Source organism: Scophthalmus maximus, chromosome 18, assembly GCF_022379125.1.
Source record: "Scophthalmus maximus strain ysfricsl-2021 chromosome 18, ASM2237912v1, whole genome shotgun sequence".
Classification (NCBI taxonomy): Eukaryota; Metazoa; Chordata; class Actinopteri; order Pleuronectiformes; family Scophthalmidae; genus Scophthalmus; species Scophthalmus maximus.
The window spans coordinates 16335691-16361316 of record NC_061532.1 but is presented as its reverse complement, the minus strand read 5'-3'; the positions used below and the strand labels follow the sequence as shown (position 1 = coordinate 16361316).

The 25626-nt window shown below is 48.7% G+C and overlaps 1 protein-coding gene across 14 annotated transcripts in view; it reads right to left on the bottom strand.

Moving 5' to 3' along the window:
• gphnb (gephyrin b) overlaps positions 1-25626 on the bottom strand; it is a 120877-nt gene that overhangs the window by 64493 nt on the left and 30758 nt on the right. For 7 of the 14 annotated variants that reach the window (XM_035617050.2, XM_047328719.1, XM_047328721.1 and 4 more), the window contains exon 1: positions 13438-13599. The exons of 2 other annotated variants lie outside the window; for them this stretch is intronic. In XM_035617050.2, coding sequence (XP_035472943.2) covers positions 13438-13501 — 64 coding nt within the window. In that variant the 5' untranslated portion in view covers positions 13502-13599. Of the gene's footprint in view, positions 1-13437; positions 13600-16906; positions 16967-25626 lie in introns of those variants that run through there. 5 more of the 14 variants (XM_047328725.1, XM_035617055.2, XM_035617057.2 and 2 more) reach the window with 3 other exon arrangements.

Below are 25626 nucleotides of genomic sequence, written 5' to 3'. Positions count from 1 at the left end.
CCCGTACCACCGGCTGACCTCGCCGCGACCGGCCTCTCTGCCCACAAATCCGATTTCATGCCAGCCTCGCTTCTGAAAAGGCCAAAAAACAAAAAGCCCCCCGGTGGAGCAGCCGCGGCGTTAGCACATTGTGCCGACAATCGTCGCGAAATTTAGCGGAACAAAGCAGAAGTGGAACTTTCTGCAGCACCCGAAAAGAAAGCATGCACCGGGAGGCATTGAGCTCAGGGGTTTGTCCGACTCTCCTGAGGTACAGGGAGCTTCCGGCTGCTGCCTGCTGAAGGTCAACAGACCACTCATCGCTAAGAAAAAGGTTATCGTCAAAATATGAATATTGTTCATGTCACTCAGTCCCGTCACATCCTCGCAAAAGTATCAGAGTAGGTGTTGTCAAGAAATTAACCAATTATTATTACAGATTTATAGGTTTGAGGAAAAAGGCCCCGCAGCGTCTTTACGTCAGTGACCAAACAAAAATACCACCTGGAACCACTAGGGGCACCAAGGTTGCCCGTTGCCTCTTTAGAAATAATGAGTAATCAAATTAACTTTATTAGTTACAGCTCTACATCCCCCCATCCCATTACATCTGCAAAACACCCTGCAACACGAAGTATTGCTGTTGATATCAACTTCAGAAATATTTTTTGAAGAGCGTCTTAGTTGAGGAGCAGGAAATGAACTCATATGGATTAAAGTTACAATCGACAGCTGCCGGGGCCTTTTTCATGTGTTGGTTAATGTGTGTGTGGGTGGGTGGGCGGTAATACATATGTGTACGCGTGTGTGCATATGTGTGTGTGCGAGGACCCATTCGACTCGCCTTATTTCCCAGGATGATGAGTTTTTGCTTGCCCACACACACACACACACACAGACACAGACACACACACAAACACAGACACACACACACACACACACACACACACACAAACGGAGGGAGTGCCCGGGGCCCGGCTGTACTAATGAAGCAGCCTGTAAGCAGCTACCTTCATTACATTCAATCCTCTGGACAGTGTCAGCAATTACATTGCAGCATCCCACTGTCAGAGCACACACACATGTACACACACACACACACACACACACACACACACATACACACAGTCAGTCAGTCGGAGGCTTGTCCTTCTTCTGAGGGCTAATGCTAATGCTATAGGAGTTCCCGCTCCTCTTCCTCGTCTTCAGCGGAGGTGGGTGTTCTTGGCTCGGACGCGGATGTTTAAAAAAAAAACAAAGTGTGACGTCTGTCTTTGCCAGGCCTCTCTCTGTACGTCGAGGCAGAGGAGAGGCCTGGAGGCGAGCGAGGGGGGAGCTGCCTAATAGAGTTCGCCACTTGCCATAATTCACACATCTCATCTCACACATCTCTTATTCCACCGAGACACACACACACACACACACACAAACACACATGTGCATGTGCATGTCAGTGCGGGGGGCAACCACACAGGGAAGCCCCTGGAGGAGTCCGAGAGTTTTTCAGGGATAAGTTCCACTGGGATGTGGTGTAGAGACGGAACCTATGACTTCTGATCACTGGGCAAAGTCGTGCGGAAAGAGATAAGTTCAAATAAGATGACAAACGCATCTTTTCTTCAACGTATAGTCTGCAGCTAAACTGTATTTCATGATGTGCTCAGTATTTTCTTGGTTGTTATCACCATTAATTTGCCCATTGCCGATAAAAGCATAGAGTTACTCAATAATAACTTCTTTACAAAAATAATGACTCACTTTGGTTAAAATCTTAACCGCAGACTTGACTGTTGAAGAGTCTAAAAAAATATCTGGGTGACCTCCAGTGAACAGCAGCAAATCCTCAAATATGAACATCTGGAATCGGCTGATTTATTTTTAAATGAACATTCAAAAATCATTTTCCAATGATGCCATCACCTGTAATTGTGAGACTCCTCTTAATGTCTCCCTCTATTAACGCATGTTGCATTCACGTGCTGGCAGCAAACTTCGGGGGCATTTTTGCAGCACATTCGTGCGGAAATTCCCCAGCGGGTCACTAATAGCGCTGAGACAAATTTTCTCTCCATAAATCTGCAGCCAAAATATGAGAGGACAAAATAAAAAAAATTAATAAAAAATCAACAACAAAAAAAACAGGTGGGGCATGGAAGCAGAACAGAGGAAATTGAGAGAGAGGAACTCCCTGACTCACTCCTTCAAATGTAAAGAGTCGTGCGGTGGCAAGATTAAAAAAACCCCCACCAGTCACCAGTCATGCCTGTTGTCGGAGCATAAATGATGCAAAAGGGCAACAAAGCTGTCGCGCCATGCCAAATCATGTCAGTCAAACTGACTCAAGTGTGTCTGTGTGTGTGTGTCGCACATTTGTGGCTGTGATATATGTGTGTGTGTGGGGGGTGTCTATTAACATTTGATTCCCAGGTGCTATGATCTGAAAGGGTTTTGTGGTAGAGAAAGGCATGACGCTGAATAATGGAAGGGGAGAATATGGGACATGTGGACCCCACACACACACACAAACACACACTCACCGGGGCTGAGGTCGGCCATCAAACACACCTCGTTAGGGAGAAGCTGGCCTTCTCCATTATTCACACGTACATGCTCGCCTCATACCCGCTCCCTCACCTCGTGCCGGGGAGACGGAGTGGGCTGAGTGCAGACGGGCAGCCGGCGGTGAGCAGGCGAGAAAGGTGGGCCGAGAAAAGAGGAGGAGGAGACGAGAGGAGAGGCGAGGGCACGGGGACGGAAATAGCGAGCGAGCGGGAAGAAGGGGCGATGTTTTCGGGACAGAAATGTGATATATTAATAGTAAAAGGGGAGAGCGAATGCATTAGGCCGAAGTCCCATGTCTTGTGACGCTCTTGAACTCGATTTTTGAGTTTCTGGAGAGTTTGCTCCACCGCAGCAACCGCGGACACGAGAACGATCACACGCAACGTCGGTTTCTTTCGCGAGGCTCTTTTGGGACGTGCCTGTTCGAAATTGGAACCGCCCCTCGACAGAGGTGTCCCAGAAGCGACCGTCGCCACGGGTTACTTACAGCCAGAAGTCTCACGGAGCTGCACCTCCGTCCACCTTCGAGATACAGACGCTCATCCGTCCTCTCATGAATGGCTGAGAGAAGTATGACTGAATATTTAAGAGCCGCAATAGTTTCGGACGAAGAAAATACTGTGCGATGCCTTGACTTCGTCATAACGTCACGTTCGCCTCGTGCCGTGTCTTCTCGCGTTTTCCACCTCGACCCTCTTCAGACTACACCTCGCTCTCTCTCTCTCTCTCTCTCTCTCTGTTTGGCAAACAACAACAACAACAAAAAGAGTGAAAACCGCGAGCGATGTTGACATGAATGGAGTTGCCCCCGTCTCTGTTTGCAAGTGAAGCAGATTTAATAGCTCCTCCCGCACTACACACAGAAGATCTGAGCGGCATTGCTCCTCAGTCCTCCTCCTCCCTCTCATCAGCTTCTCGTTCCTGTCACCGATGATGGACCAGGAGGAGGAGGAGGAGGAGGAGGAGGAGGGAGGTTACTGTTGCTATGGGGAACAGCGGGCGTCAATATCTTATTGATTCAAGTGTTTCTTAATCATTAAGTTATCTGGTTGATTTGTGCATTTAAGAAGACATGTTTCTCCAAGCTGAATAATTGGCAGGAAAAAAACCCAACTAATTTGGTAAATGCTCAAAGACTCCAGTGATTAGTGTTGCCCTTCCTCCCCAATGTTAATTCCATCTCGCCTTGTAGGAGCCCACATCTTTCAAACTCCAGCGGTATACCTTCATATTCAAAAACGAGTCTCCAAGCTCAAGCCAAGACTAATCAAGAGGTGATGGCATTTGAGAAATATTCCTAGACTTTACCTTCGGCCGATAGTTGGACTTTCACATTTTTAGGACTGGTGCCAAACAACACAATCGGCAAGTTTGAATGTTTTGTTTTTTTCCGCACGGGGAAATAACGAAGTTGCCCATCAGGCATTAACATGTTCCAGATCCTATAACGATCTATAACTGCGCCAAAGAGCCGCTGAGCATCAGATGATTCATCTCCCACACAAGTGTCACCTCATATCACCCCTTGTTCCCCACACCCCCCTGGATGACAGACACTCAGGGGCGTACTCAATAGTGATCAGTAAACTGAGATTTCAGACACTCACCAATCAACACACAATGGGAATATATTCACGTCTGTAAAAAAAACGCAGCTCGCGGCGTTTTTGAGTACGTCATTTAATTTAATTTAGTGCACTATAAAGCAGACGGGGAGCGATTTGATTCCGTAACGCAGCCGCAATGAAGTGTGTGTGTGTGTTTGTGTGTGTGTGTGTGTGTGGATCTAACCAGGCAACATGTGTTCCATCAAACAGGTGGTTGGCAGCTCAGACAGAATCAGACACACGGACCGGCGATGAGCAAGATGTTTACCGTCGGGACGTCGGAGCACACTGTCAGTGATGCGTCCGAGCAGTCGGCATATTGAAATACAAACATCCTGATTTCGCCGTGATGCCGGACAGGTAACACAGAATAAGTCACCATCCAAATACTGGAGGTAAACTAAGGCGTTTGTGATGATTCAGCGTGATTCAGCTTGAATACAGGAGTAACTTCACCTTTTCGTTTTGCGCCTCTAAATGCCTTTGCGAACGCAGAGCGTGGAGGCGGAGCTAAGACAAGCCTAAGCATCTCCTTTGTGATACGCCTCCTATTCCTTAAAAAAAAAACCCTCTCCACAGCTCAAAACACGTGTGACCGAAGACACGCTAAATCAGGGAGAAGGCTTTTATTCGCTTCATTGATTCAATCTATTTCTATCTATAGATTGCTCATTTTGCAGTCGAACTCTGACGTATCCAGCTGTTGGGCGACGCCACGACGATGGGTTGTCGCCTGGCTACGACCCCGGAGAGGTGAGCGCTCGCCTTGCACATCTACCACGCAAACTCTTTGCGCTAAAATGCGCGTAAGATTTGAGCGTCAATCAGCCAACGCTACGATCAAATATACATTGTTGGCGAAGCGACTCCTCCCAGTGAGAAGGCCCCTGTGCAATTTGGCGCCCAGTCGGCCGGTGACAGACGCCAGATCCCACGAGCTGCCCTCGTCCTCCTCCTCCTCCTGAGTGAAACATGGCAGCGGTGTGTGTTTCAGACACCTATAAGAGGGACACTGATGAAGACGGGAGGCAGCACACGAGGCCACTGATGAATCAGTGACTTCTTCTTCCCCTCGTCCTCCTCCTCCTGCATCCGCTGCCGCCCCGCTCCGTCCCTCCAGCGCTTAATTAACACCTCAAGCCCAGGACACGGGATCCAGTGGCAGCAAAAACCGCGAGAGTGACTCATCAGTTAAAAAAACAAACAAAAAAAACCCACACCGCTGTATCTTTTATCTCAATCTCTATCGCCATCACTCAGCGGCGGCTCTCCTCCGCGCACAGGTTGTTTCTCATCGCACGGGGCCGACGTCAGAGCCGAAGGAGGCGGGGGAGGGGCCCCGCTCGCCGTCTGTCCGTGAGTACGAAGCGAAGCGGGAAGCGTCTTTAGTCTTGAGAGCAACAAGGGTGCGGTGGCCCTGAGAGCACGCAGCACTGCAAATTACGCAATAACGCGTTTTTTTTTATTTTTTATTGTCCAATTAATGAAGATGTTTTCTCGGGTTTGCTTGTGTTTTGTCTAGTTTTTTCATGTGTTTTCCTAAGTTGCATTGCTGTGATCTCTCAGGGCCGCCGTAGAAAAAAAGGCCCTTTGAAAAGTCCCAGAAGCTGCAGTGTGATTCCAATTTTAAATTTTGCCAATTCAAGAGTCCGAATCAACTTTGTGAAATGAATAATTCCATTTCGCGGCAACAGAACGGAAGTTTTTTTTTAAAAAAACACAAAAAACATCTCGTGCATCTCTCTCATCTCTGCCCGCATGTTCCATCCAAGTCGTATTCCGGTATAGAATTTACCCGTCACCGTTATGGAACGACACACAATATAAACCCAAACTACTGTATTTACTGAACGCACATCTGTCCAGCAAGATTAATAATAGTCATTTCTTTAAACAGCTCTGTGTTTTTCCTCTTATCGGCCTCTTTAAGACCTCCAATACAGAGAGAGAGAAAACAACAGCTCGTCCGATCCCTGTTATTCTGTCACAACACCACGAGTGCGGCGGACGCCAAAAAAAAAAGAAGAAAATCCTCTAGCACCTCTATTTATTGGCGTCAGGCGGGCCTCCTGTGATTATCACCTCGACTGAATGACAGACTGTAAGCGGCGCTTTGGGCCAAGGAGGGGAGTGGGAAACCGAGCGACGCTTCCCACGCCGACGCATCCGTCCCCGGTCTGGGAATACGCTTCTCCCGGGCAGAACCCGGCGGAGCTCGGTGGAGACGCTCCTCGGACGCCGTCTGCCGCTCGTTCTGAACGGGCGTCGACCAATTAGAGACTATTTACAGTAAGGGGGGATTATTTCCAGGGGCTATGAAAGCAGAGAGAGAGAGCGAGAGAAAGAGAGAGAGAGAGAGAGCGGGCTCCACTCCGCAGCTCCGACTGCTCGATGCTGAAAATAATTCCTTTGCGGAGAGAAGACTTAATTCTCATTCTGTGTCCGTGCGCCTGATCCCCTTTGTCTATTCTGGTCATATGGTCGGCCCGTCTTACTGCTGCTGTCCACTGTGACAGCTGTGTGTGTGTGTGTGTGTGTGTGTGTGTGTGTGTGTGTGTGTGTGTGTGTGTGTTGCAAAGAGAGAAAGCTGGAACAAAGTGAGAGAAGGGTCAGTCTGTGTTTTAACTTCTGGTACACTCTAAAGGTAAAATCCTCGCGCGACACACGAAGAGCTCAGATATTTCCAGCCTCATGTTTATTCTCTAACAACTTCGCTTCTATTTGGCCCCGAGGATTACAATATTATTACCATTTCTAATTTTACAAGCCTGTTAAAAGCAAAAACATATCATGCAGAGGCGAACCACCATGAAGGGGGGGGGGGGGGGGGGGGGGGGGGGGGGGGGGGGGGGGGGGGGAAATCAGATAAGGGCGATTCTAAAAATATTTATGAAATAATTTCAAAGGAACGTTTGGGTCTCCTGCTCCGAGAGTACCCCTCTCGAACAAGCGTATTGTTGAACAGATGCCCACATATCGGCGCAGAGGGAGCACCCGGGGAGCAGCTCCGAGATGATTCAACCACAGACAAACACACAGAGTCGGGTCGAGGCAGGAATGAAATCACACCAGTGTGTAGACGCAGGCCCGCGGCTCTCGGATTCCCATCCGCACCACCAATCTTTATATCACCAGCGGACCGCATGGCGACACCTTCTGTTTGTTTTCTTGTCCGGTCACGACGTCAGGTAACGCGTCCGGATGTTACGCCCGGTCGTCTCGCCGTCGACGGGACGGACGGGTTGCTGCCGATGACTCCGGCAAATATGCAGGAGGGATGAGTTGGGTCCTAATATAGAACTTGGTTTCTAGTGAGAAGAATCTTTAACCAATAAACAATAATCCCCGAACCTGTGTTGTTCAAGATCGGGGGGAAATAGTTAATAACGTACTTTCGGTGTCCATTCTGAATATGCCTGTTGTTGCATGTTTCATGGTTTGTTTGGGTTCCTCCCAGAGGACAACTGCTCAAATGTAGACAATGTGATATTACAGACGCTGCGACTGAGGAGGCAGAGGTTTGTTTTCCCCCTCCTTCTCCGAGCTATGTGTTCAAACGTGGCCAGTTCAGGAACATCGATACACATCGCGACATGAAGGAATAATATATATATATGAAGGCTGAATGGATTCAAACTGAATCTGTGCTACGATCATTCACTCAAACACTGAAGTCTTTAGCTTTTTCAAACCGAATTTTGTAAAAAAAAACGAGTCAGGAAATGAGAACGAGAATGAGACTAGTGAATCATCGCTCGGTCCTAACTTATGCTACATCCCTCCAGACGACTGGTCGGAGTCCTAGCGGAGCATCCAGGATGTGATACCTCAGTGTTTGTTGGGATGCAGGGCCAAGCTGAGCAATCAAACATTTTCCTATTCAAAAAGAATTCTACCTCGCTGAGAACGGGACAAAACTACAGGCCCCAAAAGTGTCCCGGGAGGAATCACGAGTCCCGAGTATCAGCGATCGCGGGTTTTTCTTTTATTCGTCGAAACACTCGCCGTCTCGCAATCGTCGTAGGCGAGTGGATTGAGTCACTCAGACACAGACGGCGAGAGAAGGTTTTCGCCCCGTAACCTGGCAGCCGCCCACGCCCGACTCGCAGACAGACGGCCGCGTCTCCTCGCGTCGGTCAAGGAGCCTGCTGGCACGCGACCGCCGCCTCTCGCTGACTTGACTCGACCTGTTTTTTTTCTCCCTCTAGCGAGCCTCTTTGGCGCCTTCAGCTGTTAAGGTGAGCTCGGGACACACTCCAGAGATTAAATCATGTGGAAAAGCAGATTAAATAGTTATTATCCTATCTGTGGCCAGACAAGGACACACACACACACACACACACACACACACACACACACACGAGAAGGCACGCATGCACGCTCGCTAACGCAGGGCGAAGGCACACACACACACGTGATCTACACCGACGGATGACGCAGTTTGAGTTGAGATTGAATCACCGCTCATCGTGTTGTTCTTTCAAAAAGGTTCTTACCAACACGTGTTTTTGTTGGAAAGCAGCCACACTAGCGGCAGAAAATAAAAAGCTCCCACCCGTCCCGCGGGCAGTCACGGAATCAGTTCTACTGAACGGAGGGGTCGAGAGGCCCGATCTGAGAACAACGGCTGTTTTCGGGACGCCCCGTCTGCTGTCGACTCATGTCTCGGCCTGATAGATGTGCGCGTTCTGGAGAGCGGCCCGCGTCATCCCCGAAGCCGCCTGCCTCTCACTGGTTACGACCAAGAGATAGATAGAAAAAAACATGGAGGAGAGAGAGAGAGAGAGAGACAGAAACGTGTGCCGTCTGTCTGTCTGTCTGTCCCAGAGTGGAGCTCGCTTCCCGCCCGAGCTCCTCGCCGGAAGCTGTGGAAGAGTGAGTCCGCGTCTCTTTGAGGGGAAGGAGTGTGTGTGGAGTTAACCCCCCCCCACACACACACACACACACACACACACACACACACACACACACACACACACACACACACACACACACACACACACACACACACACACACACACACACACACACACACACACACACACACACACACACACACACACACACACACACACTCTCAGCAGCCGGCATCAATGGGGCTCTTTTCTATGGGCCGCGAATCAAGCCGGCACATCCAAGAGCATCCGCGGCTCACGCGTGGAGCGCTGCCGCGGGATAAACCCGTACGGTCCCACACATGCAGATTAAAAGCCATTCAATGCCTTTTGCAGGTCTATCTCTCTCTCACTGTATGATCATGGGAGGTATAGCATACAGTGGCTATATTTGGGGATAGCGGGGATTTGCCAAGCCGTGTGTTTTCCAGCCAGAGCTCAGTATTAGTGCACCGAGATAAAGAGCAGAGCAGAGTCACATGCATACATCTATATACCGCACATGCAAAAGGCACACACACATTTCACACACACACACACACACACACACACACACACACACACGCACACGCATGGTCCATGACTGTACACTTCAGCAATTTTGCATGTATTCATATGTGCACCAATAATTACAGTGTGCAGTGACACGACCGTCACGCGTCAACGGTTTCCCTGGAAAAATCCAGTAACTGTTGAGTCACCTTTTCAAAAGGCAACACACATTACAGAAGTGTTGATGTAAATGATGTATATTATATATATATATATATATATATATATATATATATATATATATATATATATATATATATATATATATATACTGTATCATGCCAAGTCGGACCAGCATCTCTACAAGAGAGTGAACGTGTCTGAAAGCCACAGTTAATGTGGAGCATGTTCGTAAGGGTCCCTTCCCTTTGCCCGTCACAATTTCGCCCTAAATCACCTTAAAATCCGCGACCATATTTTTTGCATACACAAACGCACATGCATCGAGTGCTGCGGGCGCGCATATTCAGTCGGAGTGTGTGTGTGTGTTTGTGTGTGTGTGTGTAGCCGAGTGCCCGGAGCCTGAGGCGGTCCCAGGGAGAGAGAGACACAGGACAATTAAAACTGAACAGGGAGAAACACTGACAGCTAGAAACTGGGTACTGAGCACTCATGCATCAAAATACACAAACACACACACACACACGCACACGCGCACACACACACACACACACACACACACACACACACACACACACACACACACACACACACACACTCACACACACGGAGCCACGTACACACAGTCAGGTAGACGGGAAAAATTAAATGAATACACACACACATGCACACATCACAACAGGCTGAGCGCAGCGTGAGCAGCTTTTATCCACTCCGAACAAAGCTCACGGTTTCGGTGTGACATCTCTGACAACTGACAATATGTTCACCCCAATTATCCCGTTTCAAGTTTCCCCGCCGCTCCCTCTCCTCGCAGAACAAAACCCCGCCTCTTGTCCACACGTTTCGCAAAATACATACATTATCTTACACACACACACACACACACACACACACACACACACACACACACACACACACACACACACACACACACACACACACACACACACACACACACACACACACACACACACACACACACACACACACACACACACACACACACACACACGTCAACCTCACCTCCCGTGCTCTGTGTGTCCAGGGTCTGAACAGAGTCGTCCCCAGGGCTCTGTCACCTGTCTAGAGGGACGTGGGGTTAAGTGATGGAGGAGGGTGAGCCAAGGTCCCATCCACTCCCCAGTGACTGGATGCAGGAGTGGACGTGTGACCTTTGACCCTGGGCAGGAGGCGAGATTGAGCACTGCTCCTGTGCCCCCCCCCGATTAGCATTCTGCTCACACAGGCCGACAAACGGCTCCGGAAAAAACAGCGCGGACGCACGAGACTCGAGGCGTGGTGCGACGACGACAAGGAGGCGGTTTCCTGCGCTGTGAGAAAGATCCAGTCAACCTGAATATTTTCGGAGCTTTGCTCCCTCGCAGCGGCGCGGCAGGGGAGGGATTTTTTCCCCCCCCGCTGTCAAAATACATCATCGCGCAAAACATTTCCCGCCCTAACGAGGGAATCAAACAGCAGCCTTTGTGGCCACGAGCAAATCCTGCCGTGAATGGATTATGCAAAGGCTAAAGGTCAGGTGAAACACGGCAACTTAATGCCACCTTGCACCTTTTTCTCCTCGTCACCTTGTTCCCGCCCTCCAACACACACACACACACGCGCAAATAAATAAAAAAGGGTGTCGTTTGTGTCCCTGCACGTCTCCACATGGGCACACGTGTGTGCAGGAATCTTCAAAGGCCGCACAGCGAGATGATCAAACTGGGGATCTCGCACTTCGCTGGGGATTCAAGTGACTTATGACACATGGGGGAAATTAAACCCCCCTCTGATGTGGCAAGGCACATACAAAATATTGGCATGATATACTCTGACCTCATGTTGGTGTTAAACATCCCACATAAACAAAACAATACAACAACTATTTTCCGCCCTCCAACACCACATGCTAATCACTCTGTGACTATTTCCGTTCACATTCACTGATGTCAGTTCCACAAAAAAAAAAAAAAAAAACTGGTGATGGTGCTGAGGATGGGTTCCTCCTCTTCTTCATCCCCGTGTGTGTCTATCTGATGCAGTGTTCACCGCGGTTGGGTCAGTACCGCACTGATTTGTGAGTGACGCTGGATTTCAGCACCACGGACAGCGCTTGCTCTCCCTCTCCATCTCTCCAATGTGAGGAGGAGGAGGAGGGGGAGGAGGCATGAAGGAGACGACGAGTGGCTTGTGGTGGTGGTGGTGGTGCTGGTGGTAGGGGTTTCCCTGGCAGATTTCAGAGAGGGAGAGGGTCTCTGCTCCACACAGTCATTCCTCCATCGCTACACATCGCCTACCAACCTCCTCCTCCTCCGTGCCGGATTTACATGCGGAGGGAGGACATCATGCCGCTATGTGTGTGTGTGTGCGTGTGAGACCACGGCTTTCATGAAATATTGATCGACCCAGCCTCGCACAGGATGGACAGACCGAGAGGAGAGAGGACAGGAGAGGAGAGGAGAGGAGAGGAGGGGAGAGGAGGGGAGGGGGGGGGGGGGGGGGGGGGGGGGGTGATCCTCATCTGGACATGCATCCACTCCACTACCATCTCCTCAAAAAACAATAATTACTGTTTCATTTACTTTCCGAACATGACATGACAACCACCACTGGCTTCACCGTGGAAACATGACAGTGCAGTGGGCTTTGCACACTAACACACACACACACACACACACACACACGCACACGCACAGGCAAAGAAGAAAAAAGAGAAAGGAGAAAGGAGATGAAGGGGCCGACATGGATCAGGTCTAACCACCTCGCGCGCTAAAAAAAAAAAAAAAAGAAGAAAAAAAAAAGGCGCATAACGTTTCCACTCGTGGTGGAAGTGAGAGACGCGCCGTCATCGCGTCGCGTTCGGAGGAATGTCAGGAGGCTTCACGCGTGTGCCCCCCCCCCCCCCCCCCCCCCCCCTCCCCAACCCGAGCCCTGACCCTCACCATCACGTTCAAACTCCTCTTGTCATTCAGATATAAAAAATAAAATAAGCCACCTCGGATTTGTCCTCTCCCTCCATCTCTCCCTGCTCTGGATACAGGCCGAGGATGATGCGCTTCATCATCATCATCATCATCATCATCTCTCTCTCTCTCTACCGCCAACCAAACATCCAGCAGCACATCCATCCATCCAGCCTCCAGCCCACTGTCGTGCAGCCACACTCCGGAATACAATTTTAAAATAATAAAAAAAAAAAAAAACCCCGCTGCGGTCAGCTGGGGTGTCGCTATAATAAACGCGAATCCAAACACACACACACACACACACACACACACGATCAGCTGTAATTCTTGCGGCTCCGACACGCAGATCGGGACATGAATTATTCAATACACATAAACTGAGCTGCTCTTCTTCTTCTTCTTCATCTCCCTCTTCTTCAGCAGGGAGATCGAGGCTATACATGCGAGTGCGGAGACACACACACACACACACACACACACGTAGCCGCCTCCACCGCATAATATACGGCATGTACATGAATGCAAACCGGCAAGAGAGAGAGGAGAGAAGGGGGGTTTAAAACATAGTGTCGCCTTCAAGAGGGTTTAGAGAGACCGACATCCAACACGACATGTATGAGGATGCGGGCAGCAGCAGCAGCATCAGCATCAGCATCAGCAGCCGGCGGAGAGATGCCTGCATGAAGCTCGCATGAGCCAAAATGTGGAGAGGAGGAGAGGGAGACCGATTGTTGTCTGTGTTTCTGCGCTCACCTGTCAGGACTCCGACCCGGATTTGGTGGTCGTGGTTGGTTAAAATCATCCCGTCCGACGCCATGTTCTTCAGCAGCAGCGGCAGCAGCAGCAGCAGCAGCGGCAGCAGCAGCGCTGTCGCCCGCACCGAGAACTCACGGCAGGGCCCAGAGCCGATCGCATCGAACTTAGTCAGGGAGGGAGGGAGGGAGGAGGAGGAGGGGGAGGAGGGAGGGAGGGAGGGATGGAAGAGGGCTGGGATACAGAATAAGGATGGAAAAAAAACAAAAAACAGCCAGACGAGATGAGTAGAGGCCCGAGTGATCAGTGGGACACCTACCGGAGGATGCGGGGGCCGCTCGGAGCCGCGCACATCACTCGGCTGGCCGCCTGCCACGGCGGGAGTAGTGTGTGCATGGAGCCCAGATTCATTCTGATGGAGACCACTATTGATTTCCTCGTGAAGGGCTTTTAGGGGGAGACAGAGCAGCAGCAGCTGCTGCAGGCACACGCCTGTCTGTCTGTCTGCCTGCAGACGCCACTCACATCCTCTCATGTCAAGGAGTTGACCCCTGACCTGATGACTAACAGCATCAGTTCTTCAAACTGGGAAGCATCATGCTGGGGGGGGGGGCACGAAAGTCCCCTCCCCCATCCTTGATGAGATGCATCCCGGCTTTTACAAATTAAAGGGGACCCCCCCACCCCCTACCCACCACCCTTCACAAGATGCCATCGCTCAAGAGATGTGTCGGCTGCATCTCGATACAGAAGCTTGAGAGTAGATCATAGTCTGACCTGTAAAAAAAAAAACTCAACCGCATCCTCGAGCAGTGCTGCTATTAATAGCCCAGCTGCACGCTTCCATGGTGTATAATCTCTCTTGTTAAGTCTCATGGAAGAAAAATAAATAAACACCCATCCTCCATCCTTCCCTGTTGGGAAATATCTATCGATGGACGTAATTCACCGACGCGCGCAAACGAGCGCAGCAGCAACGGTGGACGAGAAAAGGGGGCAACTCTTCCAGCTTGACTGGCTCGCTCACCGCAGCCGAGCCCCGTCTGTGTCCAGTGACCGGACCGAAAGAACTGACACCATTTTCCACACTTTATATAGATTCTATCGTGTTAGCAACAATAGGTGTGTGTGTGTGTGTGTGTGTGTGTGTCTGCCAAGGACGTTGAAATTGACCCCCTTGTCTTAGTCTTATCTGATGACTTCACACGATCCTTCGCCAGGCGACATGTCTCCAAAGTACGTCTTGTCAAGAAAAACACGCGAGATGTGACGCGGGAAATGAAGGTATACACCTGAGAAACAGGAATAGAAGTGTGAACTTGGCGTGACTGACATGGACTCTGAGCACATTTGTTGCAATGCAGAATCCAGACGATTTAGCAAACAAAACCCAATGCTTGAATACAACCTTGTCTTACACGCTATGGTATAGTGAGCCATGTGCAAGTCACTTCTTTTATGTTTCTGCAGGTGTACCGACACAATCAAGCAAAATTGTTTCAAACATCATTTTATTTATCTTCACATAAACACATCAAGCTGGAACCGGTGTCCACGTACATTACTCATTTCATGATGAATATATTTGCACTGGCAAACACAGTGTAGCTTAGCATAAACGCTTTTTCAAAGATTAAAAAGAAAAGAAGCCGACCAACAGTGCAACAGTCAAATTTCATTTGTTTAATCGGGACATAAAAAAATGCGAAATAATAATTTGAAGAATGCACTGTAACTTTTATGAAGTATGAAGTAAATGTTCTAAATGGAAGAAAATGGAAGCGATGCCTTCTTCCTTTGCTTGTAAAACTTCATCTACTGCAGTTATACTCGACCTGGTATTTGCAAATCACCGTGAAGTGAAGTTGATGTCACAAAACCATATTGTTGCGTGTCCTTGTGCATTTCTAAGCGGATAAATCCTCATGTTCTCTTTATCGTATACCTGCGTATCATGTACAGTAGACGCCACTGTGTTCCACCTCGGACACTGGGAGTGGACCGGAGTTTCAACTGTTGTTTAGTTGTTAAAATTGGCTTATTAATAGAAAAAAATATGCATGATTGCACCAACTACCGCTCAAATGAAGACGACCCAGCCTCGCCGCATCTGTGGAAAGAAAACCAATTTACCGATGTGCAACATGTGAGGAGATCGAGCTCCGCGGCGTCTCGACAAGCGTCCGCATCTGTCAGCCTGTCAGTGATGGAGGGAGCGCACTTCTAAACAGGCCCTGGGAGTGGTGAGCACCAGCAGGCCCTGGATGCTCCACACCGTGCAAGCACACGCACACGCACACGCACACACACACACACACACACACACACACACACACACACACACACACACACACACACACACACACACTTGCAAGTACGTCATGGTCCAGAGTTGGCAAGCTTTCCTGGAAGGCTGGAATTCCCTTGTTGGCGTAGAGAAAGACAGAAAGAGAGAAAGAGAGCGAGCGGAGGAGAAGATAGTAGAGCAGAGGTGTATGCAGGAAAAAGGAGGGAGGGGAAGACACTGAAGGCCCCATCTGGTGTGTGTGTGTGTGTGTGTGTGTGTGTGTGTGTGTGTGTGTGAGGCCTGTGTTTATGTAGTGCGAGTGTTTACGCTTGTGCACAAGTGCGTATTATAATGACGGTGTAATTACCTCCAGCCATCGCTCGAGCTGCTCGCTCGTTCATGGATAGGTGACGAGGAGGCTGGGGCCATCGCTCTCCCCTTTTTCCCTCGCCATCCATCACAATCACATGAGGAGCCCCGGCCGACGGGAGGGGAGCTGCGAACGTATGCTTCCCCCATATCAGTGGCGGTTCCAAGCAAGGGAAGCCCCCTCTTTACCTCCCCCCCAAAGGGGGGGGGGGGGGGGGGGGGGGGGGGGGAGTGTTTGTGTGTGAAGCCCTGTGGGACAGGCCAGGCAGTCGGCAGAATCATAGGCGGTGGATCGCTCATTCCACAACAAAAGATTACAGGGAGATATTACCGGATGCCGTTTTATTACCTCTGTGGCGTGTGTCGCTCCCCCCCCCCGAAGTCGCCGGACTTCGTGCGATGTGAAGAAGAGGCTGAAGGGAAAACAAGGTGCACGTCCGGTCCATTGTCATAAAGCATGCGGGACGCGGTCGCCAAAGAGCCATAGAGCTTCACTTCCGCCCCGACGAGCGCCGAGCCCCCCCCCCGTTCCTAAAAGGAAAACACACGGGCTAAAAAGTTGTTAAACGCATGATAAAGCACGCGGCCCAGTTCCACCGAGTTAAACACCTCTTTACGGCTCCGGCACAGTGTACCTCATTATTTTATATGGGTCAAATATTTCGCCAGGATATCAAATTGCACTGGAGGAGACGATTATACACATCATACGTCGTCTTGGAGAGGTGCCCTGCTCGCTACGGCGGGCTGCTCTTCCATCAAAGTAATCACAATAATAAAAAAAGAAAAGAAAACAAGAGAAGGGAAACTTACCCTGGGGCTCATTATCCCCACGGTGCCTCCTTCAGAATACCTGACTAAATCTGGCCTCAGCTGAAGAGGAGACGTCAGCGAGGAAGGGGGAAGAGGGAGGGAGAGAGAGAGAAAAACAATTATCCATCCGCGAATGAGCAGCAGACACTTAATTCAGGACTGGCGGGGACAAAGTCCCTCGTTTGGAGACAGTAATTAGGCAACAACATGGCGAGGAGGTTTGGAAGAGTCGGAGTAGGCGGGGGTGGAGTACACTTCTGGTCAGGGGTAGAGATAAAAATGGAGGGATGGGGACGAAGAGAGAGAGCAGACAAGAAGGGGAAGAATGAGGGAAGCAGACATGAGAAGGAAGTGAGAGAGTGAGTGTGTGTGTGTGTGTGTGTTTTCTGATGAGTGCAGGATCTCGGGCCGACTCCCACCACCATTACAGCGGCGCAGAACATCGCCCCGGGGCTTTGGAATCAAACCCATTACATCTGATACTGGATTTCTCTCTGCTCGGAATTAATGCAATGTGGACTCGCCTTCTCCTAAAGCTGGCCAGTGTCGCATAGCATCGCTGCGGAAAGAGCTGCACCGCGAGGAGGGGGAGGAAAAAGACAGAAGAGAGAAAAGAGAAAAGAGGACAGGGGAAGAGGAGGAGAGTGAGGGCCTGAGAGTCTGAGAACAGGGGATAGTGGAGAGGGAGGCTCGCCGCCGCAGCCGGAGGGGTCATTTCATATTTCAATTCTTCTTCATAATAATACTGACACAATGGCTGGTTATCTCCTAACATCTCGCAGGATATATATGGGACGGTGTACACATAACTACGTATATACGTTTATATATCGTAGTCAATTTGCAGTGGCATTTGAAAAGCAGAATGTCAGCGCAGACAACCTTGGACACCAAACTACCTCTGGGTCATTTTGTTTTCCAGCCGTGTAATTGGCTCCTAATGCAGAGGAGTTAAACATAGAGATTTTTTGTCCCTTAAAGCAAAAAAAAATAAATTCCCTCCTCTTGTTAATGGGCTGAGCACTACCCGAATTCCTGCCGGTGATTATCAGACATGCTTGGACTTTTGGAAGTTTAGGAAGGGACCTCCACTCAATTATGGATTTCAAATGCATCGTCGCTTTTTGGTTTGAATCAAGGTGGTGCTCTGATTTCGAGCTCTACTGTATCTCTGGTGAGCGCCGCCTTCATTTTGTGCGAGCGGCACCGTGGTAAGAGCGAAGGTAACGCGTCCGTCCGTCTAGTGACACGTCTGATGTAATGTTTGTGTAAGCGACCATATACACTCTCTGTGGCTAACATAGCCGAGGCTTCGCACATCATGTCAACCCTCCAGGTGTCCCGGACAGATCTCCCTTGACAGCTACATGCAATCTTCTCAAGCAAATTGGCAGAGTAACGGAGGAGAAACTTTTACGTAAGGCAGTGCAACACACGTGGCGCAGCACGTTTTAGAATTTAGATGGATGCCTTTTAATGTCTTTCATTGACCTTTATCGTAAAACCATTGATAAATGTATCTGAGACTATACAGAAGAAATTCAATGAATTTCCTCATTTAGCTTCATATACAAATGATGTGAGTCCAACCAGACGTCAACATGTATTCATGCACTTGCTATTGGGCTTCAAGCAACATATTTCCTTGCCGAGGTTTTAGTAAATTAAAAACAGATCCTTCAGATGCACAGAAATGTTCCACACACTTGTGTCTGCCTCCTGTCATCAAATCTGATAAGCAAGTCAGGGAGCATGAACTCAATTCTTTTTTCTTTTTTTAAAGGAAAAGAGGGCAGAAAAAATAACAAAAAACACCCTCTAGCACCTGTCCTTCTCGGCTGTTCCCAGGGAAAGAGTTGAATTGCGGGATTTGCCGGACGACCGTGTAGCCTCTGGGATGTGATCTCACGTCCACACACCTATTAACCTCCAACCAGCAGAGAAGTTGGAATGACTTTCAAGCTCCGGTGGCTCCAGAGCAGGATAATGACTGTGGTGAGTTCAGGTAATGTGGTTAGCGCGCTGTTGGGGCCAAGCTGTCAGCTCCGTGGCAGAGTTAGAGGTGGTGGTGGGGGAGGTAAGAAAGATGGAGGGGAGAGAGAGAGAGAGAGAGAGAGAGAGAGAGAGAGAGAGAGAGAGAGAGAGAGAGAGAGAGTGAAGCTGGACATGACAGAGCCTGGGAGCGGAGTCAGCGGCCCGAGATCAGTGGCATAACCTGACAGCTGATTGGATCAGACATATTCCTGCAGAGAGCGCTCTCCTGATGCCTTAACATCTCTCTCTCTCTCACACTCTCTCTCTATCAAGGAGTAAATATATATATATATATATATACACATACACACACAAAAATTGGCAATGATTCCTAATTTGTGATTTTACATTTTTAACCAATAACTTTAAACTATAACATACAAAAAAAAGCACACAAAAACAAACCAAATATATAAAACTTAACTTGCATTTATGTTAAGCAATTTCCCCCAAAAATGATGTATCTTTTCTGTATTGTAAATACTGCACTGATCGTCGGAGAAATACAAATTCATAATAAACTACAATTTGTTATGGACAAACTACGTGATGACATTTCCAAAAGCATTTTTTCAGCAAACATAAACGCTGATATGTCTGTGATTGGCTCATATCGGTCGATTTTCATCGGCCGACCAATAAATCGGTCTTGCATGTTACCAAACCAATTGCAGCTGATTACTGATGACCAATATCCTGCCTGGCTTCTCTGTTAATCTGTCGTCTTCCTCCTCCTCCTCCTCCTCCTCCTCCACTCTCCATCCCTCAAGTGAAGGTGCTGCAGGGAGCAGCGGATGTCCATAGCAGCCAGCACCACATGACTTATTACTTATTACTCATCCAGGCCTTTGGTGGACCTCACAGCCTCATTGATGCCTGCTGGCAGTACAGCGTGGCGCTGTGAACCTTCTCTCCCCTTGTTCTGCCAGTTAGCCTGTCAATCTGCCAGTCGGCCGGTGTGTCACTCAGTGAAGCAGCCATGCAGTTAGCCCTCTCTCTGTCTCTCTCTCTCTGAGTCCACCTTTTTATCCGCCGTTCCCAAAAAGCACATTTTTTCTTTCTAATCTGGGTGAAATGTTTGAGATCCTTTTGAGATTTTGACATAACAGCTGGCAAAGCCATCCTTTTTAATATTTAATCCTAAAAGGGTCAGCTTTCACAACAACACGCTGGAGTAAAATCTACAACATGAATGGATACATAAATAATGGCTCTCTTTTGATTTAAAAAAAAAAAAAAAATCTATTTGACAAGAAGAGAGAAGAGGCAAGAGGTAATCAGCGGCCTCACTCATCCCTTTGCTGTCTAAACCCTGAACCCTAGGTCTCCGTCTGGCCCATTTGCGCTGGTGCGTCGTCACAGGGCCGGGGGATTTGAGCTAAGCCATATCAGCAGCTGAAAAGGACTCCTCCGAGAATATACACCGGCCTGGATGTGGCAAATATATTGCAGCGATGCGTTTGCAGGGGGCCAGAGCTCAACAATGGAGACAGAGGCAGAGAGCTGTGCCTCTGGTGGAGTGCTCCTCAAGGACCCCGGGGTACTCGCACATGTTGTAGTTTAACACAGACATGTTATATTCTCCACAAGTACAGGCTCCGTTCAACCTTGAGCTGCGCCTCGAAGGCAAGAGTGTGTCTATAATAAGCAGCGTTTTTGAACCTGAATCTGCAAAAGTGCAAGTCCACTCAGTCATGAAGAGACCCCAGGGACGGGTCACGGCCTTCCTCTCCTGGTCCGGTCGGCTCTTTCTCACGCAAATACATTAAATGCTACAGTTCACACACACACACACACAGTAACAAACACGCATGGGTACACATGGAGGGAGACCAAGTGGCGGCCCACCGTGATGTCACCCGCTGGGTTTGTGAACTGCCTCGTGTTTTTGTTGGTGTTTTTTGAAAACCGGACGGAGAATTTGGGGGCGGGGTCTGACTTGAGAGCTCATGCACCGATCAGAAGGAGCAGCTGTCAATCAATCTGTGTCCACGCTACAGTCCACAATTTACAAAATGAAAATCATGCTGTGTTGAAGAAGACTTCGAAACTAGCGACTGAGATCATAAACTCCTCAGGAAAATGTTTACTGACATTATAAATCAAGTGAGAAGTAGAGTCATTATCTCATAGACTTCTAAAGAAATTAACTCCTTTTTTTTTTGCAACCAGTGGAGTCGCCCTCTGCTGGGTATTCCAGAGAATACAGGCTATTATATAGCACGGATCTTTCCGGACCATTTATGTCCGCCAAGGGAAAAACATATTGTTGCATGAACCCTCTTGTGGTTCCTCATGTGCCTGGAGTGGTGTCAACTGAGTCAGCGTCAGACGGGTCTCAAACACCCAGAGTTCGAGGTGGAGAAACAAAGGAGTGTGAGCTCACCAGACGTCTGCTAACCGCTTGAGGTTACATAACTGCTGCTGGCGTGAAACACCACGATCTATGATACTTTTAGTTGTAGAAAATGTTCATTGTGACCCTGACGATGCAAAAAATATGATTGTAGTCAGCATCTGAAAAGGATATTTCACCCCAAAATCTTGTGGGGGTGCATGTTAATACTGTACTATCAGGAGAGTTTTACATCTTCACAAATAAAAAAAATATCAAAAATAGAACAATCTGACGGCTGGACACCTGAAACCCTGTGTTGAAAACTCTCAACTGACTTGTTCAAAGCCCCAGTGTGTAATTTTTTGTACTTTTCTGGCGGCATCTGGTGGTAAAGTTGCAAACCGCAACCAACTGAGCAACAGACAGGGGACACTTTATGGTCGCGCACTGCTGATTCCATTCCCGGCAGCGCTGAAAATCCAACGCGACCAATGCGACGTATTCTGGACCGTTTTGTGCAACCGTGGAAAAAACATGGTCCACCTCATGTAACTGCATTTAACTCATTCAAAGTTGACGACAAAACATCGGCCCTTTGTTGCAGGTGATTATACATATATGAACACGTAGATATGGACAATATATTCAATTTCTGTGAATAAGTTCTTCTAAATATTACACACTGTAGCTTTAAAAAAAAAACTGCTGGTCATGAATCTAGGCAAAATGCAAGTATATACAGGATTTATTGCGAACATACGTCTTCCGTGCGCCTTCTCTCTCGAAAACACTTAACTGAGGTCACAACAGAGACAACACTAATTAAACATTCGGTAGAAACCCATGCAATCTCCTCCACACACACACACACACACACACACACACACACACACACACACACACACACACACACACACACACACACACACACACACACACACACACACACACACACACACACACACACACACACACACACACACAGTCCAAACTCTGACCTCTGCGTGACACCGCGTTATTGGATAATGTCGGCGGCTGCGTGTATGACAATAGTGCTGCTGCCACGCCGTGACAAATGGAGGGATCATGACAAAGATGTTAAGGAGAGGGAGAGGCTCGTTTTAGCGCCCGGTACATGTCGGTGACGTATGGGACCGGAATGCAACGCAGCCTTGAGCAGAGGCCGACCTCCCAAGGACACGCGCCGGCCAGAATCCTTAACTCAACGACGGGCAGGGGCGGAAGATATTAAAAGGGGGTTGGGGGGATGACAGTAACAGGGGGAGTCACTCCCCTGGCTGGAGCGCCTAACACCCTGCAGGGCTTTTTATTTGGGCAGACCTTAGCGGCCCACCTGAGAGCAGAGCCAGCTGGGGAGCAGGGTGTTAAGCTGTTGGCTGTCCCAGTGTCATGTCTGTGTGTTAACAGGAGGCCCAGGCTCCACTGCTGCTGCCGCTGCCGCTGCTGTATCCGAGGGCTCCTGCGAGATGCGTGTTGCAGTTTGATGAGTGTTTCTTGCTGCAGTGCGAGAAAGAGCGAGAGAGTGAGAGAGAGAGGAACGAGAGAGAGAGAGAGAGAGGGGAAGAGAATCCCTCCCCATCACAGCTGCACACTTCCTGCTGTTACCAGCACAGTTGCAAACACGTATGCACATTATTCACATGCAGGCACATGCACGTAAACACACACACAGTTTAAAATAGCAGAAATGCACGTGCAAGCACAAATATACCCCCCCCCCCCCCAAAAAAAAGAGTGCACACTCAGGCACGCACACTGTGCGAAGAGGAAGTGCTTCAGTGACCCAGCACGGTGAGATAAGGCTGCTCTGCAATTCAGAAATATGCAACCTGCATGTTAACAAACCCTGGAGCGCAGCCTCCCCGGGGCGCTCTGCCTCCTCTCCTCTCTTCTCTCCAGCCGTCCCTCCATCCTGGACCTCCACCTTGCCTCACCTCGCTGCAAACTCAGGGAGAGGACGGAGAAGGAGAGGGAAATGGAGGACGGACGGAAATGTGTGAGACTGCAGAGTGCGTTTCTGTTGTGTTTCTCCGCCGGTCTGCAAAGCCTGTGCAGAGTCGGTGAGCTGCTCAGTGCAGAGCAGGGGCACGAGGGCTCGGGGAGGCGAAACGCAGCATATGGAGGACTAATGAGGTTCTGTGTGGAGGGCTTCTCGAGGCAGGTTAGACAAGGCCAAGTGTGAGGGGAGGCGAGAGGGGCGGAGTTTAGGGGGAAAACGGAGGGATCAAAGTGGCCACAAAGGGACGACATTGGCTAGAGAGAGAGAGTGTGCCGATGAGAGAGAATGCAAGAGAGGAGGAAGAGAAAGTTTAAAAAAGAACCACAAACAAGAGAGAAAGCAGGAAAATGGAGAACGCTGAGCTCCGTTTCTCAGCGGCGGCGGGAGATTGGCATGCTTCGGTGGCGGAGGTCCTATTGAGAGTGACACGTCGACGTGACACGGCCGCAACACACTGGCTTTGATACTAATATCAGTCTTTTTTAAGCAGGAGGTTGATGAAATTTGCATTTAGATTGAAATGACTCGGGGACGGCCAGGAGACCACAGAGGGGCCGCAGAGAGGAAGAGGGAGGCGAGGGGGGGTGGTGGTGGAGTGGTTGTCTTTGCTTAACTCACAGCTGTGGGATGTTCCAACTGTCCCTGCCCTCCCAAAACACACACACACACACACACTTTCCTCCTTACACATACCGACACGCACCTGCCGAATAATATGCACCCAACATGATGAGATCCCCCCGGCACTTCTGATGTTGTTCTCCTATAGTGGCTCCGCCAGCTGATCGGGTCAAGGGCTGCGGCTCCACACCGGCGTCCACCATTTTTAATTCCCCCGACCTCCCCTCTGTTCTCCGACCGCACATGCACACAACATTCGCCTCGTCCGGAGACGGAGGAGTCACGAGGAGGGGGTCGCCAGCGCGCTCAATTTGCGACTTAATTACATTAAAACGGCCCTGTGCAATTTTGTAAATGATTTAACGAGGGCGGCGCCGACGGAGACGGATCACGCACTGTGTCCTCGTGTTGAGCCCGGCCCACCTCATGGAAGAGAGAGCAATACTACATCGCTCTTATACCTGATGCTATATTGTTAGTGTTTGACTGATTTACCGATAGGCCAATGATAATCCACCGATATGAGCCTTTCACAGACGTGTCAAAAAACATTGTTTACGTTTGCAAATATGCACTGATGTCCAATCTTTAATTTTACAGAATAAGAAATGCAGAAAAGATTATTTTCACATTTCACATAGAAAAATGTGTTAATGTTCTTCATCCGACTTTTATATGTTTGGATGTATCTGTATGTTCATTTTATCTTCAAGAATAAAGTTTATGATTCAACTGTAAAATATCAAGCCTCACTAACATTTCTTTGTCATGAGGGTTTGAAAACAACATCTTAGGAATCATTGTTATATATAAATTACATATATATTGGCTAATACAATATATGGTATCAGATGTCTTTTAGTCCCCAATATCCGTATCGGCCCAAAACCCATTCTGTCGACTTGAAATGTTGTCATAGGAAAGTCAATCTTGTTTCGTTATTCAGTGATATTTTCTGCCGCTACAGACCAAGAATATAATAATATATGAATTACTAAAGTTTATACTTTCGGGCTTCTTGACATGGACATTGAGCTTATACAATATTTGTCTTTCTCATTGGCCACTAGACGGCGAATATTAAAATTTGAATATAATCGTTTTCATTTGTCAATGGATTTTTTATAATGTTGAACATTTTTTGAACGCTTCGCAGATCATCACAAGATAGAAGATGCACATTACAGCCTATGTTGATGCAGATATAATGAGAATCAGACACTGTTCACTTCTGAAAAACAGTCCACTCAGCTCTCCTTCTACTCAATGCTGTTTTTATCTTTTTCTTTCATTCCTGTTAAAGTCAAATATTTTAAGAAAAAGCTGAAAACATCAAGAAAGCCAGTGAGTGATGAACAACCTCAGGTGTTTCAACACGTTCTGTTCAGCACCAGCATCAGTTTCGACAGCGGCTTCTTCCAGAGGACAAGAGCACCACCTTGTGTTATTATTCCACAAAGGCACCGGGCACGATGCTCGGTGATGAGCATTCTGATCACACAGAGCCGGTGCAGCCCGTACAGATGGCCCAGGACGACCGACTAGACAACTTCCTCACTGTTACAATTATGCGCAAATCAATTGTCTGTTAGGATCTCGTTATGTCTCCATAAACCTCAAACTCACAAAAGCTGCACAAAAGTAGCAAAGCTTAAAAGAACACACCTTTTTTTGGGGGAAACCATTTAATCTGGTGCTGAATCTATT